Genomic DNA, 18212 nt, shown 5'->3' with positions numbered 1-18212 from the left:
TTACTTTGGGCACTGTTGCTAAGCCTGCTGTCTACAAGCTGTGTTTTTAAATATAGGCACCACGTCTGCTTTACGCCAATCTTGTGATACTCAGTGTCTGGAAATGGAGTCCTTGAATATTACATGCAGTGGTTTGGCTATTACTGAATTTAGCTCCATAAGAACTCTTGGATGTATGCCATCGGAGCCAGGTGCCTTATTTACTTAAATTTTATCTAGCCGCCTATGAACTTCTTCCTCAGTTAAGCAATTGTTCGTTAATATAGTGGTTGCGGCTTCCTCATGTGTCACTACTAGATTTTGCCCTGGTAAATACAGAGGCAAAGAAGGTATTTAATACCACTGCTTTTTCCTCATCTCCAATAAGTTGCCTGCCCATCTCACACTGAAAGGGTCCTATATATTCTTTTCTCATTTTTTTGTTATTAAGGTACTAAAATAACTTTTTAGGGTTGATCTTACTTTCTATTGCAATCCTTTTTTCATTTTCTATTTTTGCTAATTTGATTGCCCTTTTAGAACCTTTGTTACATTCCTTATAATTCTGATATGCCGCTGTCCAGTCTGACTTTTATTTAGACACATTGATTTAGCCTTGTTTCTTTTATTCTCCAAGGGTATACACTTCTAAGTGTCCTTTTTCTAACAAGGTTTTAAAGACTGCCCGTTTATCTTCCACATTTTTACCTGTACAAACACCATCCCTATGCATTCCTTGTAAATTAGTCCTCACTTTATTCAAATCTGCCTTTCTAAAGTTCAAAGTCTTTGTTGAACCCAAGTAATATGGTTTTTAATAATTTATTTCAAATGAGACCACATTATGATCACTGTTAACAAATATTTAAGTCCGGGAACATTTGGGTATTACTTCTACATTTGAGATTTCCAAATCCAGTATTGACCCTCTCCAGGTTGGTACCTCAATTATTTGGGTCATGTAATTGTCTTTAAGCACCAACAAAAACCTGTTTCTTTTCGTTGTAATGCTAATCTCATTGCTCTATGTCTGGCTAATTCAAATCACCCATAATGCAAACATGATCTAGATTTGATGCTTTCTCCATTTGCAAAAGTATTTTGGCTTCCTCAGTCTCACAGATATTTGGTGGTTTATAGCATATCTCTACAAACATTTTCTTTGTACTTTTACCTCCACTGCTAATTTCTATCAATAATGTCTACATTTTCATCATTCCCTTCATAAACATCTTCCCTTATAATAGGTTTTAGATCCGGTTTAACATATAAGCATACTTCGCCTCTTCTATTTGCCTGATCCTTTGGAAAAAGGGAATAACCCTCTAAATTAACTGCCCAGTCATGAGTTTCATCCCACCATCTATCAGTAATGCCTATGATATCATACTGCTCCCTTGTAGCAATCAATTCTTGCTCCCCCATTTTATCTGTCAGGCTCCTTGCATTAGCAAGTATGCATTTAAGTTTTTTTTTCAGTCTGTACGATTATCTTATCTGCTCCTCCTTTCTATTCCAATTGGATTTAGTCTTTAGAAGTTTTCTAGTTTTATCTGTATTTAAAATGGGTCTCTCCTGTTTGCCAAACTCCCACTTTTACCTCCATGACCCCTTGCCCAAGCCTCTCCAGAAAAGATTTGCAGAGTGGCTACCTGAACCTCTATTAGCACTTTTTTTCCTAAGGTCCCTCCCTGTGCTATCGAACGTAAGTATTGGCTACCACGGAGAAAATATTTATTTACTAATTAATATTGCCTTTTTTTATAGTCCATTATGGTAGCCACAAGATTGTTTTTTTTTTTTTTGCGTGATCAGTTGGGATGATGTAGGGACCAGAAGAGAGCTTTATACCATAGTGTTTATATTTATCTATAATAGAAATGTGGACTAATCAACAGTGTTACCAGCTAAACTGGGAGACCGGGAAGGGTTTTTCCACTCTATCTCAATGCTAAAGTTGGCAAGTTAACCCTTCAAGTGCTATAAAGCACCATAGCAAAATAAAAATGTCGGTAGTAAAATGTATGTTTTCTTTCAGGAATTTATTTTAAGACAGAGAGTATTGCTGCTCACCAAATGTACATAAAATATATACATATAGATAGGAGGTGCATACAGGAAAAAGACACATGTATGGAGGCAGGGGAGGGTTAAAGGAGAAAAAAAAACAAAAGAATTCCTATTTGCACTCACCTATACTAATAAATGGTTAGGAGAGATTCAATCCTTGGGTAAAAACCCATACACCATTTAGTGATACACAATAAAATCATTTAATATACAATTATGCAAAGACAAATACATTTTGTTAAAAGAAACGGGGTGGGTGCAGAGAGTGGAGTGGGCAATCTGACCTTGTATAGTCAGCACACAGCTAACAGACGTAAATGCTTATTGGTATACCATGTCAGACTACTGCATAAACCCTCCAACTGGTGCAGTACAGCACAATTTCCACTGAGATAGGACACAAGTGCTAGCAGTTTACACACACAGGTTAACGTGCTTGAGGTCTTTCCCATGACTATGTCATGCATACACCGCTTGTAGCATGCTAGAGTGAGTGCACGATAGGAGGGTTTATGCAGTAGTCTGACATGGTATACCAATAAGCATTTGCGTCTGTTAGCTGTGTGCTGACTATACAAGGTCAGATTGCCCACTCCACTCTCTGCACCCACCCCCTGTTTCTTTTAACAAAATGTATTTGTCTTTGCATAATTGTATATTAAATGATTTTATTGTGTATCACTGATTTTATTGTGTATCACTAAATGGTGTATGGGTTTTTACCCAGGGATTGAATCTCTCCTAACCATTTATTAGTATAGGTGAGTGCAAATAGGAATTCTTTTGTTTTTTTTTCTCCTTTAACCCTCCCCTGCCTCCAGGAATTTATTTTAGAAATATTCTTTCCTGTTTTGCTTTAAAGCACACATTGTATTAATCTTTAAAAAATACAGTCCAGAAAGCTTTACTTTAATATATTGTTTAGCTGTCTTTTCACATCCTAATTTTTTTTTTTTAGATATAAATGTAGATTTATTTTGTATACATTCATATATTATGAGAATCTAAATGTAAATTTTTGGAAATCTTGTTTTTCTCATCTATAATTATTTAAATAAATGTGTGTAAATTATGTGTGTGTGTGTGTATACTGCTCAACCCCATTACAACGCGAATCCGCTTATAACGTGATACAAGCGTGGATCCAATTTTTGTATTTATGAATACTTTACATCGCGATTATTTGTATCGTAAATACTTTATTGTACAATGCATACAATTGTACATTATATCTAACGCGATCCACTTATAGCGCAATGTGATTTTTTTTGGACCCCAAGCACAGCTTATAAGGGGGTTGAGGTGTGTGTGTGTGTGTGTGTGTGTGTGTGTGTGTGTGTATGTATATATGTGTGTGTGTATATATATTACCATTCTTGCGTCAGGTAAGTGAAGACAGCACTACAGTTGAATAATACAAAATCAGTGTATTCAGGCATGTAGTAAAACGAGACGTCCAATCCGACGTTTCGGTACCGGAACGGGAACTTTCTCAAGCAAAGCAAGTCAAAACCACTCACAGGCATGTTTCAATCTTAATGACTATCATCAGTGAGAGGTTGGTTTATTCTTGCCTTGCAATATTTCGCTAGTCCCATGCTGCGTGAACGCCGATGCATTTGCTTAAATGGGCTCCATGTGTATGGATATTCCAGGCACACGGTGATACGTGTGTTCATTTGCATGTCATTTCCCAGAATCCCTTGCTGCAGTGGGAGCTGGGTGATAATGGTTGAAAGGCAGGGGTGCAGAACTGTCTGAGACATGTGAATGTGCTCACTAGTGATTGTGTGTGTGTGTGTGTGTGTGTGTGTGTGTGTATATATACATACACACACACTAATTACTTTGCCCCATCTCAGCTGAGAGCTGCTCGTGGGAAAGGGAAGAAGAGCGGAGGAAGATCTCAGAAATATCTGCAGAAACCCCTGTACGGAAAGCGAGAGACGGCCTCCAAAACGCCGCTCCTGAGCCCCATCCCAGAGCTCCCGGAGTTTTGCCCCATGCCGTCCACCTCCTCCGGCTGGAACTTTTTCCACGGTACCTGTAATTTTTATACTTTGTAGTAAATGTAACACTGCAAATCACTTTAAGGAGTCTTAAGTGTACGACTTTGTAAGAGAAGCATTATATGGACAAGTTCAAAACGTTAGCTCACTATAAATCAGCCGTGGTCTGTAAGGGAATTATGATAGTGCTTGGAGTTAATGTGAATGGGTTGCAGGTCATACAAACACTTCCTAAGCTACTGCTAAATGCATGTGGGAATGTTCCTTGAGCTGTAAATGACCAAATCTATTGCCCTTGTTTTCTATATTTCTGCTACATAACTGTTTTCTTTGCTGCATTTTGTTCACATTTTAGGTAGGTGTTCAAGACCTAGAGATGTGAGCAAAGAAGTCATGAAGGTTACAAGGACAAAAGGATCTGAGAGTAGAACCCAAGGAAAAGTCCACGACAACAGTGACCATTCTACTTTCAAGGAGTCTGACAATGAACTTGTTAGGACATTGGGAAGACAGGAGAATGATACATTACAGGTGTGTTGGGAAGGAATAGCTCAGACCCCAGAAAATAAGCAGGGCTGTTTGAGAGTCGTACATAGTAATTCAACTACAAGAAGCTCAGATCACTCAGAAGTAACTGCCCCTGTCCTAGATTCCGGTCACCTCATTGGCTGCCTGGGGAGTGAAGGGCCTCACCCAACTGCAGGGACACAGAGGACGAAAAAGAAGCAGCCGGATAGGCTTAACCCGTTAGCAAGTAGCACTGTCACAATTGCAACGTCCCTGGCGAAGAAAGAATCAAATGGTACGGCAGCATCTTGCAGCTCCCAGAGAATGTCTGTCACATGTAAGTGTGTGTCACAACGTGTTTTAGAAGAGGAAACTACTCCACAACTGCTATCAGCTGTGTCACCGGAATCTGTGGCTCAGGGACTCCATGCTGTGCACAATGCTCAGTTTTCATGGGGAAGTACATGTGCCCCACAACCCGTAAGCGGTGAACTCCAATCTCCAGCCAGAGATTGTAAGGAGCCGCCAGTGGAGAACCTCACCAGCAGCTCATCCCTGAATGATACAATTTCGTCCTTAATGACAGAAACTGTCACTGCCAGAACATCTGGAAGGTCCTCCAGGAACCTTCGTAGGACCACCATTTTTTACCTCCACCCGGAGGGCAGCGTGGTGGAGACCAGCCCACAGGATGGCCGCTCTACTGTGTCACCGCATTTTGTAGATGATGCAGCCTTCTCCATCGAAGAGACTCTGCAGTCCGCACCAAGTAGGAAGGTGAGACGCAGCATGAGACTGCACAGAGATTCTGAGGTCATTGGGCTGTCCTGGGTGCAAGAGGAGAAGGGCACAGAGGAGAGAGGCAGAAGGCAGTCCATAAGCTTTTCAACACTGAAACAAGTAGAGAGCCCTAACCAGGGGCTGGAAAATGGGATGTGTAGCCCAGCCCAAAAAAAGGAGAAGGGCCAACCCGTCCCCGTCAGAAAATCCCGGAGAAGAACCTTGTGCAACTCCATGCTCCAGGAAGCCTCAGCTGTTCGTGACATTAAGAGGAGGACATCAAGCTGTTCCTATAAAGACTTCAACATCTGCCATTCTGAAGCAGAAACAAACCACACCATTGAGAAGGCTTAGAAGCTGCAGCGTTTCTGTGCACAGAGCAAGAGAAAGGTACTCCTAGTTGTAACAAGTGCCTAATAGTTACTATTCTCTGGCAGTGCACACTTACCAGGGTACCCACTTAGGGCACCTCAAACAATGGCGCACGTTCCCAAAAGCTCTGTAATCTTATATACATCTGCTTCTTGGTCACTATCAGAAAATCCAACTCTGCACAGCCACCTCAGGAGGGGAAGCTCTCAAAACCCATATACATATAATACAATAACATAATTGTGGCTTTATATTTCATAACTTCTCTGAGCAAGTGTTCTGTAATATCCTGCTTTACACATATATATATATATATATAGATATATATATATCTATATATATATATATATATACACACGTTGCCTTATGCGTTGCAGGTCCCTCTAGCAAAGTGTGAACATGTTGCAGTATATCCCCATGATTGTGTATGTGTATTTTATCCCTCAATCAAAGTGCTTGTGATCTAATGAGCATCCCAAGTGCACCTTCTGAGCCAGGAATAAGGTTTGTGGCGGATGTTTTATTGTCCTTCTTGCCCTCTAATAAATAATGAGAACCTATTCTGGTTCTGAATTCTTGGGTCAAAATTTACAGCTTTGCTGGACATTAGAAAATGGTGTGTGCAAGAATTCAACGTTCTCAAAGAAAATAAACCTTTATTTAAAAAAATAAATAAAACGAGCACAAAACTTTTTAATCAATAAAATGATGAGCCAGACTTTTTCCCTCTTTATATAACATGTCTATTTTTATCTAGAACTAACTGTAAAGGGTTGTTTTAATTGTGGACCAGGAAACGAGAAGTAATCGGAGGGGCTGAAAGGGGGGAGCAGACACATGGCCTCATTCTGCAGTGTTTTTTTTTCTTTTCTTGTTTGTTGTTTGTTCTTTGCATTGTTTGCGATCGTAATCCATCGACTCCTGATTTGTCTGTACAAAAAAAAATCTGAATTAAATGTGTTTTTGTCTTTGCATCGGATGTGTTTGTATTGTCCTCCTATAACAGGAATTGTGGCTGAGGTTGGTATCGATCACGTTTGATTTCAGTGTCACACAACGCATGCATGCATTGCGTGATCTGCCAGGCCTCGTTATTTCCCCTGTGCCTTTGTTACACCTCTGTAATTAGATATTATCATGGTTCCTTTCAGGTACCAGGATTCCACCTCAGAGATGTCTGCACAGTAGTTTCTGAAACAACTGTAAATTACAACAACTAATTAATCAAATATATTACAGGAGTCATTAAATTGTATGGGAGTAATTTATTTGCCCATATTTTCTGCATATTTTAACCCCTCCACAGCCAGAGCTCTGCACGGCATTGCTCATGTTATATATTGCTCTGCAATGTATTGCTGACCTCCGGCAGCAAAGTGTTTACCCTGCCCTGCTGGAGATTCCAGTAACTACCAGTGTTTATAGACTTCTCAGCAGCCAGTGTAACTAGACATAAGCTGAGCACAACACACTGTTTGTTTTATAGCACCCTTGAGGAATTTAATTCAATGAAAACATAGTTCAGTATTTTATTCTTTTTAACTCCTACGGTGCTGGAAGTGACTCCTTCGCTTTGCTTTTGTAGGTAAATATGCTGGTCGACCCAGTATTGTCAATGTTTTTGAGAAGGTGAGGGTTGTAAGGTAGGGCGACTAGATTTTCCAATGTAGAAACCGGGAGGAAAAAAAATGCTTTTATAAAACAAATGACATCACTTAACAATAAATATTAAATGGCATTTGTTTAATAGGTTCCCTATTTATGCTGTATACACTATATTACCTGTAATTGTAAATGAGTTTACCTATATATTTAACATGTTTACTCTTTGATACGATCCATCACATAAAAACATGGTGTCTATTTAACGGTTTTAAGTGGGTCCAAATAGGGAAAAGCTAAAAGCCGGGACATTTGACTTATTTTTAGAACATTGTCGAGACAGGACTGTTCCAACTAAACCAGTAGGTATGGGCAAGGCCCTGCTATATTCCTGTTCAAGGCAGCATATCTGCTCCACTTTGGGTCACTCGCTGCAGGCTGCAAAGCTTCATTGTTGGTTATTACTCTGTGTTCCAGCAGAGGGCAGCTCTGTGTAACCAACTTAAATCCCTGAGCATTATGCACTATTATAAGTTATTCACTAAAACGGCTTCATCAGACTTTAAAACTCCACAGTTGTTCAGTAAATGCCGCTTTTCGTTTTATCCTATCTTTTTTTTTTGTCCATCCATCTTTTACATTTTTAATTCTTTGAAAATGTAATTTGATGTTTCTTTTTCACACTGTTGGCATGTTCATTTCTGAAATACTTATGTAGCTCTGTGTTTGGATAAATGACTGAGGAAAACAAAGTCGTCCATAACCCTTTTGGCCAGCACGTTTCCATAGCTGATCTTGCTGCGCCAGTGTTCAGAAACGAGAAAGGTGAGAAATTAGGCTCTTGTAATCACTGTAACAACAATCACATGGCCGTGGACGTGTGTAGTACCTACACAGTCTTGCACTGAATGGGCTAAACATGTTTATAAAATAAAAAATTGTACCGGTTCAAAACTGATCACAAGTAATTCTTGAATTCATGCTGTATTGTTTGCTCATTTAGGTATAAGCCCATAACTTGTCTTCTAACAGAATCAGAATTTGTTCTGTACTCGCTATTGTTGTTTGTTGTGCGTTTTGAATGGTAAATAAGATGTTGAGTGATTTTGCCTCATTGTGCCTCCAATAAGAGAGGCTGCATTTTGAAACCTTAGAGGAGGTTCTCCAAGGGGAATGGGCACAGTTCCTTTTTTTTTTTTGTTTAAAGCATAGGAGATTAGCGAGCTGCCATTACTTCCTGGTTGTTAAATTTCCTGTGCCACGCAGACCAATAGGAAGTCGTGCTGAGTGAGATTTTAAAACTCCCCATTTTGTTTCCCTGGCAGAGGATGGTACTAGGGGCACCTTCAGAGGTAAGGCTGCGTTCAGACAGGCTGCGATGCGACGTGTGCGTATTTTAAAGAAAAGCTCCCTTGGAGCTTTTTTTTTAAGACATAAAGAAAACCCCAAATGCAAAAACAATGAGAATTTCCTAGTATTATTTTTCAGACGTAGCAGCCTACAAAGAAACTTGCTTTTTCGGATGCTGAGAAATGTATTGGGGCTCTTAGTATCTTCTCCTGCAGAGAAGAACTGAAGTTCAGGGCCATGGGGCAGAGATTTTACAACTGGCCTGCCCTCTTATGTAGCAACACCGCACAGGATGGAATATCCAGCAAGAGCTGCGTTCCTTCATGTCATTAAAGAGGAGGCAAAGGCACGGCGTTTGGGGACTAATTTAAAAGCAGGATCAGCTGTAGGCCGAGCCCCCAGGGAGCACCTTCACAACTCCATCTACAACACTCCCACAAGTGGACTTGTACATGAGTAAATGTAATGTGTTCTGCTAAGTTGTGCAGAACAAAGCAATTAGCTACTTAGAGCACCCAGGAGGAGGGGGGAGGGGGAAAGAAAGATGGAGTGCGTTGGGAAGGTTGACAGGCTGCACATTCTGACTGAGTGCACAATCCCGGTGTTAATTTTGGGCCTCTTCCAGCGCCCCTCTGACCTCCACCTTCCTGCCCCCTGCGAAGAGTTGGACCTGAGCCGCCATTTTTGTTTTGAGAGGGCGAGAAGGGGCGGATGTAATGAATGGTTTTTATTGTGCCATATTTCACAAAACCCTTTCTGACTGCTCGGGGATGGAATGGAAAAGGTTCCAGAGGATTGCAGCCAAGAGCAACAACACAGTATTCCCCAGGCCTCCTTGTGTGCTGCTCTCTCGTTGGCTCAGCCCCCGAGAAGGAATTTGATTTGACAATTTCTAGCTCTTGTTCGTCCTAATGTTTGAAAATCTCCCCCTGCCAAATAAAACACAAAAACGAAAAACCCCACTAGATAATAACACATATTTACAGCATGCAGGTGGGAGGCTGCTTCTTGGGAAACTGAGAAATGTGGAGCCTCACAAACTTTTCAGAGCCTCCATTTTAACCTTCTCAGCGCTGGTATGTGCCTTATATAATCAACATATTGGTTATAATCTATTTGTAGATTGCACCTTCCTCAAATTATACTTTTGAAATCTTTACAAAGGAAAGACATTTAATAACGGATATTCTAGGGGCAAGATACTAGCATTATACTGTATAAGTCAACCTTATGTAAGTTTCTGGGGGAGATTGCTGCTTTAAAGCAAAAACATTTGTTCTATAGATGATTAAAAAAAAAAAAAAAACATTTTTTTTAGCATGCATTTTACACTTCCCATATACAGCGAATAAAAATACCACTTGTGGGTACATGCACGTCTCACAGGTCTGCAACCCTTTCTTTCCCCCATTATCACTTGGAATAGAATGCTTCCACTGCAGCCGGGATTCTGGGTAATGACATTCAAATGAATGTATTGCAAGGGAGATAACCTCTGCGATGTGTTTACAGGGCATGGCTTTACTGCCTCTAAAGTGGAAAGGTGTGACGGTGAGGGGATAACCAGGCTCAATAATAAAAGTTAAGCCCACTTGGTTACCCATGATCCGTGTTTTGGGGTCCTAGATTGTCAGCTCTTGGACCCGGATGTCGTATATGCATTACTGCGACACTAGCGGTTTTTTGTTTTTTTACCTTTCATGGGTTGACAGCAGCTGGAATTGCTAGGCTATGAGTTTAAGGGTGGGTTTGACGGAGAAAGTCTTTATAGATTGTGGCTATGTAGTGGGGTTCCTGAGTTACAGGATACCCCAAAGATGTACCGGGGAATCAGGTAAGATTTGCAGATACATTGAAGCACAATGCTCTGGTCAAACTCCTACCCTGAAAACGCTCTTGCGACTCACCACTAGGATTCCTGCTGCAGCACAGTCTGTCTGGAAAGGTAAATGGGGGAAAGGGGTTAATGTATCCCTGCAACATACCTGAGGTCCCTAGTATAAAGGTGGGATGCCCGTTATATGCCCAGGTCACCCTGTATCCAGTATAGGGGTTCAGGGGATACTCCAGCTAAGTTGCAAAGCTGAGAGGTTTTGGTAAAATAACAGGTCAGGTTTTTACAGAGTGCCAGGGATAAAGCTAGTGAGTATAAAGACACACATTCCCAGCTAGCTCCAACTCCTACACCCACCACATCATGAATATATATTTGTCAAAAAGAGTGCTACTGAGCGTGGCAAATGTATACAACAAAAGACGGGTGCCCAATGCTACATTCAATTGACAAAACATGGTAATAAGTATAAAGTTTAAATACTTCAATAATAATAATTACTTGGTTATTTAGTTAAACCCTTTGGCCAAAGCGTCATAAGCCTGCCTACTAACATCAAGGTATAACCAAATTAATGCAGGTCCTACACTACACTGAACCCTTCCTTGTGTTAATCAATTTCTGACTGGCAACAGTGGTATTGAGGTAGGTGGCACCTCCCCCCAGAGCTCACTCCTCACCTTTTTAAGGGCTGTTATATATTGCATCCGGCCGTGCGTTCCTATGCGAACGTGCCGCATGCTTTTCCTGTCTAGAGCCGGGAGCTGCAGGTAATGTATATATGTGTGTGTATGTATGTGTGAGTATATGTCTGTATGAGTTGTGTGTGCATGGGTTGTGTGAGTGAAAGTAAGTCCTAAATAAGATATATTTTTTTTTAAAGAAAAAAAAAGTTTAATAAATATTTTTTTTTTGCAATCCTTGACGCATGCATGCATACAAACACGCATACATACACACACACGCATACATACATTCACACACATACATACATTTGAGCGCAGGCAGCGGCGCGAAAAGATGATTTTCCTCCTCTTCTCCGCTGTCTGTCGGCTCCCCTCTCCCTTGTATAGAAAGGCTGACTGACGTCAGCCAAATAAAAATCCGCGCACGCCGCAGCACGCGCCCGGCACTTTAGAACATGCCTAACTTGGGAGGTCTTTTCACTTTGCTGCAAAAACAGGACCTACTATGGTCCTTTCCCCTCATACAGAGGTAAAATGAAGGGTTCACAGTGTAGTGTAGGACCTGCATTCATTTGGTTATAACTTGATGTTAGTAGGCAGGCTTATGACACTTTGGCAAAAGAGTTTAACTAAATAACCAAGTACTTATTATTATTGAAGTATTTAAATTTTATACTTATTGCCATATATGTTTTGTCAATTGGATGTAGCATTGGGCACCCCTGTCTTTTGTTGTAGTGAGTATAAAGTAAAGATTCTCATTCTATCCCTCGCACCAGAACCGACTTAGTTATTTTAGCCAGGTAAAGTGTAAAAGCATATTTTATTAAAGTGTGCATTTAATACATGTATTGGATGTTGGATGCACTGTATATGAACTGTGGGATTTCGAAGTCCTGGATTCCGAGAGACCAGATGGCCACCAGGCTTGGTGCCACTGTGTCTACTCAGGTCCCGGACTTGAAAGCCTCAGGGATGCCAAGGTGTTAGGGCAGGCGGAGTACTGGAGGTACACTCAAGTACCCCCATCTGCTAGCACAAAGGGCTATCTGGCCACCATTTGCCCAATCCCAGACTTTGCTGAGCCTGGACAGCAGGGGGGCTCAATATGCTAGGAGGCAGAGGTGCCAGGTTGGTGCATGTCCCTTAGCAGAATTGAAATCGGTGTCCACCCGATTTCAGTATACCGGCAAATCGGTGATAGGCTGGCAGGGAAATTCCCATGCACTGATTGGCTGTAGGAGTTTGTGAATGGGACTCCAAAACCTGTAAGAAACCTAGCAGCCAATCAGGAGCGGAGATTCTAAGCGCCAAACCATCAGCAGCAAATTCAAAGATGCTCTGGGAGATCTAGACGTGAGCCGGCTTCAGAGATTTCAAGGCAAGAAATTTTCTACGTCCCTCTTTTCAGGGGCGAAGTTCTGAAAATAGAACGTAGCAGCTGAAATTGCATGCCGAATTGAGTTCCAGGACTTTTGTGAATACCTCCCGGTCATTGGAAATGACTCATACAGACTTAATTTTGTAGCCATTCGGACTAGGAAAGTTCAGTTCGTTAGCCCAGATCCCCAGTAAGTGTATTTTCTATTGCATATTGTGATCCATTGTGTGTGAGTTTTCCTGTAATAAATTACAATTTAGTTTACCTCCTTGTTTTGCTCAATCATATGATCCCGGTACAAAAGGTGTTAATAAACCTTGTCGCCTGTGACAAAGGGATATATGGCATTGTGTTTAGCTCAGGACATAAGATCCGTTCATATTAAGCAGCAGTAGTGTCACACCTTTTCACCTCCTGCAGATCAAACCGATGCTTCTTACAAATTGACTTCTAATCACAAGGGGGAATAAAGTTTTACTCCAGCAGCCTTCCTGCTCTGTTATTTGTAATTATACCTTATTTTGCTGATGCAGCATGTAAGAAGGCTGTGTAGGCTTTCTGCAGGGAGTCTTTCCTTTAATTTTTATACTGTAGCACTGCACTGATCTACGTGCTCTCTCGTCAGGATTAAAGCTTATTTAACCCTTTAAGTGAACGATGGGTCTGCGGTACATTGCGATCATGTGATTGCGTGTTCCCTGATGACGGAATGGAAGAGGAGTTCCACGAGTCTCCTGGTCTTTGGGTAGCCAGATCTCCCCTACAAAATGAGCTACCAAGTCAAGGTGGCCCTTGGAGTCCCAGATCCCATTACTTAGTAGCTAAATCATGGGACACCAAAAGGATTGAATTAATGCTCGTTATTATTTTTTAATAAATGGGGGGAAATGAAAAACTGGAAATTTGAATATTTTAGGAGTTCTTTAATTTGCTAGGTTTTTGCCAACATACATTTTGGAGGACAGTACCTTTTTTAATCTCTTCCCTGCCCACCAGAACCCAATCGAATGGTCTCCTGAAGCATTCAGTAACAAGGATAAACTGACGGGACATATTACAGTGCACTGGGAGGGGCTAAAGGGTTTTTGGGGTATTTATGTTTTATTTAACTTTCTTTAAAAACACACGTTAATTTATTTTCAACAGTTTGACCTTCCAGAGAAAGGCGAGGGGAAAAGCAGAGACTGACAGCAAAAGCGGGGAGGCAGTGGTATGGTTATACCAAAGAGCAGAGCCTGCCGACAAATTTCCAGGGACCTCCGCAAGCAGTGCAATTGAGCGTGGTGCTCTGCAACACGTCCAGTGTTTCTGGGATTCTCAGGGCTGGAACAATAACTTTGGTTGACTTCAAGCATGATGCTTTCTCTCCATTAGACAGATTTAGATTGTAAGCTCTTGCAGGCAGGCACTACAGCTAAAGCTTTCATATTTTGTACAAAGAGTTTTTCTCATTTCCTGTCGGTAAAACATGGAAAGATTAACATGGCAGGTCTGGCAGAGGTTGGGGTGTCTTGGCTACTTTACTTTAACTTGTACATTGATTCTCAGTGTGTTTATTTTCTGAGGGACTGGAAGGGCATTGATATACTCGGTTCCATTATTCTGTACAGAGCAGCATTATTATCATGGACTGCAAATGCGTGGGGATACCGATTACCATAGTCTTCAGCATGTTCATTACCTTGGGGCTGGAAGTCTATAGAGATACTCATCATAAGTGCAGCATGTTCATTGTGACTGGCATGGTTAACCAGGCTTCATAATAAAGGTTAAGCCCTCTGGTTGCCATTGGGTCCTGTGGGTCCTTGGCAGCTACCCAGCACTATAAGCCAGGCGCCAGGTATATGTACATATAAAGTTAAAGTGAGCCCTGCTTTTCCACTTTCCCTGTTCCCTTTACCCCAGACTCATGAAACTTTCTGTGTGTAAGTTTTAGGTGGGATATTTGGGCAAGAAGACAATTATTTTGTTTGCAAGAGTTCGGGGTCCAGAGCTACCAGTAGTACCTTCATTCTACCCAGCATGCAGACACTAGTCCCCCAGACTCCTGAGTTTCGAGTCCCGATATCCCAGTCCTAAGTCCCTTACAGTCATGAGTCCCTGCAATTTCCCCCATGTATTGAGGTATGTTTTATCACGTTTGAAAAATTTATTATAAGGCTCTATGCAGCTTGCCCAGGCATCCAGTTAAGGTGCCAGCAAGTCTGCATAGGGTCCGTAGTTCAAAGGGGTGAGGATGTCCAGAGGTGTGAAAATGTTTGTGGGCGAAGAAAGGGCGAATGGCCAGGTCCGGACTACAAAGGGCACCCCGTGGGGACACCTTTTGTAGTTTCCAGAATTGGTGGAGCCGGCCCTGCAGGTGGCAATGAGTTTGCTCTCCTTTTGGCTAAAATAATTTTTCCCACTCACTTGGCTTTTCGAGCTTGCTGGGCACACCTATTCCTCTGACGTCAGTCGGAGACAAGACCCTCTTTCTATTGGCTGACGGGGAGTAAATCACACGCTCCAATTGGCTGCTCCTTCCCCCTCCATTCTGGGGATAGCCCAGCGGAGTGTATGTAAGTGTCACGGGAGACCAGCATTTACACCTTTATACCGGGATCATAAAACTGAGCAAAACGAGTTGATGAAATAAATTGCGGTTTATTCACTTAAAATAGGTAAACACACAATGAAACACAAAATACACGAGAAAGACACACAAAGGGTTGTTATATACAGCATGCGGCCTTGCTGCATATGCGAACGCGCGTACACGTGCCGCATGCTTTTCGTGAATATACTGTGTTGAGTGTATACAGTGTTGAGTGTGTTTACGTGTGTATGTATATGGGTGTGTGTGTGTTTATGTGTGTATGTATATGGGTGTGTGTATGTGTGTGTGTTTATGTATAATTTATTATTTATTAAAAAAAAACCATTAGTAAAAAGAAAAAATGTATTAGACTTGTGCAGACACACAAATACATACACATGCATACATACACACACATACATACATTTGAGCGCAGGCAGCGGCGCGAAAAGATGATTTTCCTCATCTTTTCCGCTATCTTTCGGCTCCCTTCTCCTTTCCGTGCGCGCGCGGCCCTTGTATAGAACTGACGTCAGCCAACTAAAAATCCGCGCGTGCGCACGACGTAGCACACGCCCGACACTATAGAACGTGCCTTACTGGGGGTCTGTGCTACAAAACTAGACTTTCCTTGTGGAAATGAACGAGAAACCAAAGTTTTTAGTTGACCGGGACTCAGACCGAAATGTCCTGGAACTCAAATCGGCATGAAGTTCCTGACGCCACCGCTCTCTTCTGTAGGTGCTGAAATCCCTTGACCGGTAGTTAGCTCCAAACGTTCTGGAACTATTCTCGGCTTGCAATCCTAGCCGCGACTGCTACGTTCAATTCTCAGAACTTGACCGCAAAAAGTGGGATTTATATTCGGTGCTCAAGCTTAAACCTCCTGCCCAAATGTTCTTCACACCTCTGATATCCACTGTGGCTTTCATGTCTGGGTAGACAAAGTGGTACCAAGCTGGTAGCCCAGTGACTCACTCAGAACATCGGTCCGGAAAGACCCAGCTCATTATACCATGCACAGCATATATGTACTTTAAACACACTGTTAAATAAACCATACATTTGATACTTTCCTAAATCTTATGGTTATAGGGAATAGAATAAGAAGCTTGCACTTTTTTCCTCCTAGCCATATTCCCCACACACTATAACTAGACTTAGACTTTAAAAATCCTCACAACCTTATCTATGGTTGGAGCACCCCCAGAACCCATATACTGGGTGACCTGGGCAACCCCCCTTAATCTAGTGACCCCTTGACTGTTCCAGGGACACCTCACATCCCATTGCCCCATTTACCTTTCTGGTCTGTGCTGAAGCAGGAAATCCTAGCAATGAGTCGCACAAGCATTTTCAAGGGGGGATTTTGCCGGAGCAATGTGCCTATATGTATCCGGGATTCCGACCTGATTCCCGGTACATTTTTGGGTTATCAGCAACTCTGGAACCCGGCACATTCTGAAAACACTTTCTCCGTAAAACCCACCTTGAAACCCATAGTCCAGCTATCTCTGCCTGCTGGCACTCCTGGAAAGGTAAAAACATATAAATTCTTTATTGTCCAATAATTATTCAAAATGCATATACAATCACTGGGATCAAGAGCTGATACTCCTGAACCCCAATACATGGATCAGAGGTAACCAAACGAGCTTAACCTTTAGTAGTGAGCCTGGTTAAATCCCTCACTGTCACAGTAAGGTGCTGATCAAGAGAAGGGGAAAGTCCATCCGAGCCAACCTATGAGGTGAGTCGATGAAACTATGGTGGGCTTTTCAAAGTTGCTCTGTTCGAAATAACAGAGCGACCGGCTTCGTTTAAAAGCCTGAAAAGTTTGCCTAGCAGAGACCACGTCCCGTCTTTTGCGCCCAAGTTCTCAAAATCGAACGGAGCGGTCGTAGCTAGGAATTTAAGCCGAACCAGGAGAACCAGGGGTATATCCCAGTCAGGGTGAGCTCATCCAAGTGTGCGCCCTGCACCTAGGAAAGCCTAGATTTTTACTCTAGACCCCCAGGAAGTGTATCTTTAACTGTTTCTTGTGTATGTTTTCTTGTTGTACGTGGGATTACCAAAATAAACGCAATTTGTTTTTACTATCTTGTTCTGCCTAATGAATGCTCCCGGTAATATATAAATGGTGTAAAAAGGACCTGGTCTCCCATGACATTCATTATTCGTATGGGTATATAGACATACTTAACACAATTATACAGTGCAGTGTGGTCATCAGCGTATATAGATACACAGAATAATAGCAAAGCGTGTCAATATCAGTATAGAGATACTCAGTATAATTATACAGTGGCGTGTTCATTATCAGTGTGTAGAGATACTCGGAATCATTATACAGCACAGCTTGTTCATTGGTATATAGAGAGACTCAACAACATTTTCCCTCATCAGTACAGAGATTCCTATCATCATTATACAGTGTGTCGTGTTTATTATCAGTGTATAGAGATACTTGGCATAGTTATACATTGAAGCATGTTAATTTTACAATGTATACAGTAGATAGTCGTTTTATAGCACAGCACGCTCATTTCCTCTCCCAGGCTGTTCTCGGGTCCAGCAGTGGGAGGGTTACGATCGCTTAGTTCCTGACTCCCCGGCTGATGTATTCCATATCTGCTCCCGTGGCAGCGGGTTTGATATATAACATAAGCACTTCCTGCCATGTCAGAGCTGTAATGCTGGTGCTCAGAACAAGGATGTAATTGAGTCGTGCAGGTGCTCTCTCTGGTATCTGCCCCTCTCATAACATCATGCGTGTGGAATGCATCTCTCCCCAGCGGCCCATTTGTATCCTGATATGCCCACGTCTTTCCTCTGCCTGTTTTTCTTTCTTAAGGAGCTCGCATTTCCCTTCAATAGGATGTGTTTTATTTCACCCTCCTTCCTGCGCTCTCCAACGCTCCTGTCACCGCGTTTCTGTGGCTTCAGATCACCCCCAAAATCTGCTCCTCTACATGCCTAGCAGAGGGATCCCATGAAAGGCTGTGGGAACAAATCATTAATATATATGTATACACACACACACACACACACACACACACACACACAC

The 18212-nt window shown here is 42.0% G+C and overlaps 1 protein-coding gene across 7 annotated transcripts in view; it reads left to right on the top strand.

Moving 5' to 3' along the window:
• The window catches only part of CDCA2 (cell division cycle associated 2), a 39534-nt gene extending 21389 nt beyond the window's left edge, over positions 1-18145 (top strand). For 6 of the 7 annotated variants that reach the window (XM_075601578.1, XM_075601577.1, XM_075601579.1 and 3 more), the window contains 2 exons: positions 3912-4089; positions 4414-6691. In XM_075601578.1, the coding sequence (XP_075457693.1) occupies positions 3912-4089; positions 4414-5699 (1464 nt within the window). In that variant the 3' untranslated portion in view covers positions 5700-6691. Of the gene's footprint in view, positions 1-3911; positions 4090-4413; positions 6692-13716 lie in introns of those variants that run through there. The other variant, XM_075601575.1, reaches the window with a different exon arrangement.
• The last annotated feature ends 67 nt before the right edge of the window (positions 18146-18212 follow it).

This window comes from Ascaphus truei, chromosome 5, assembly GCF_040206685.1.
Source record: "Ascaphus truei isolate aAscTru1 chromosome 5, aAscTru1.hap1, whole genome shotgun sequence".
NCBI lineage: Eukaryota > Metazoa > Chordata > Amphibia > Anura > Ascaphidae > Ascaphus > Ascaphus truei.
The sequence above is the reverse complement of the archived record's forward strand: the minus strand, read 5'-3'. Positions and strand labels throughout refer to the sequence as shown.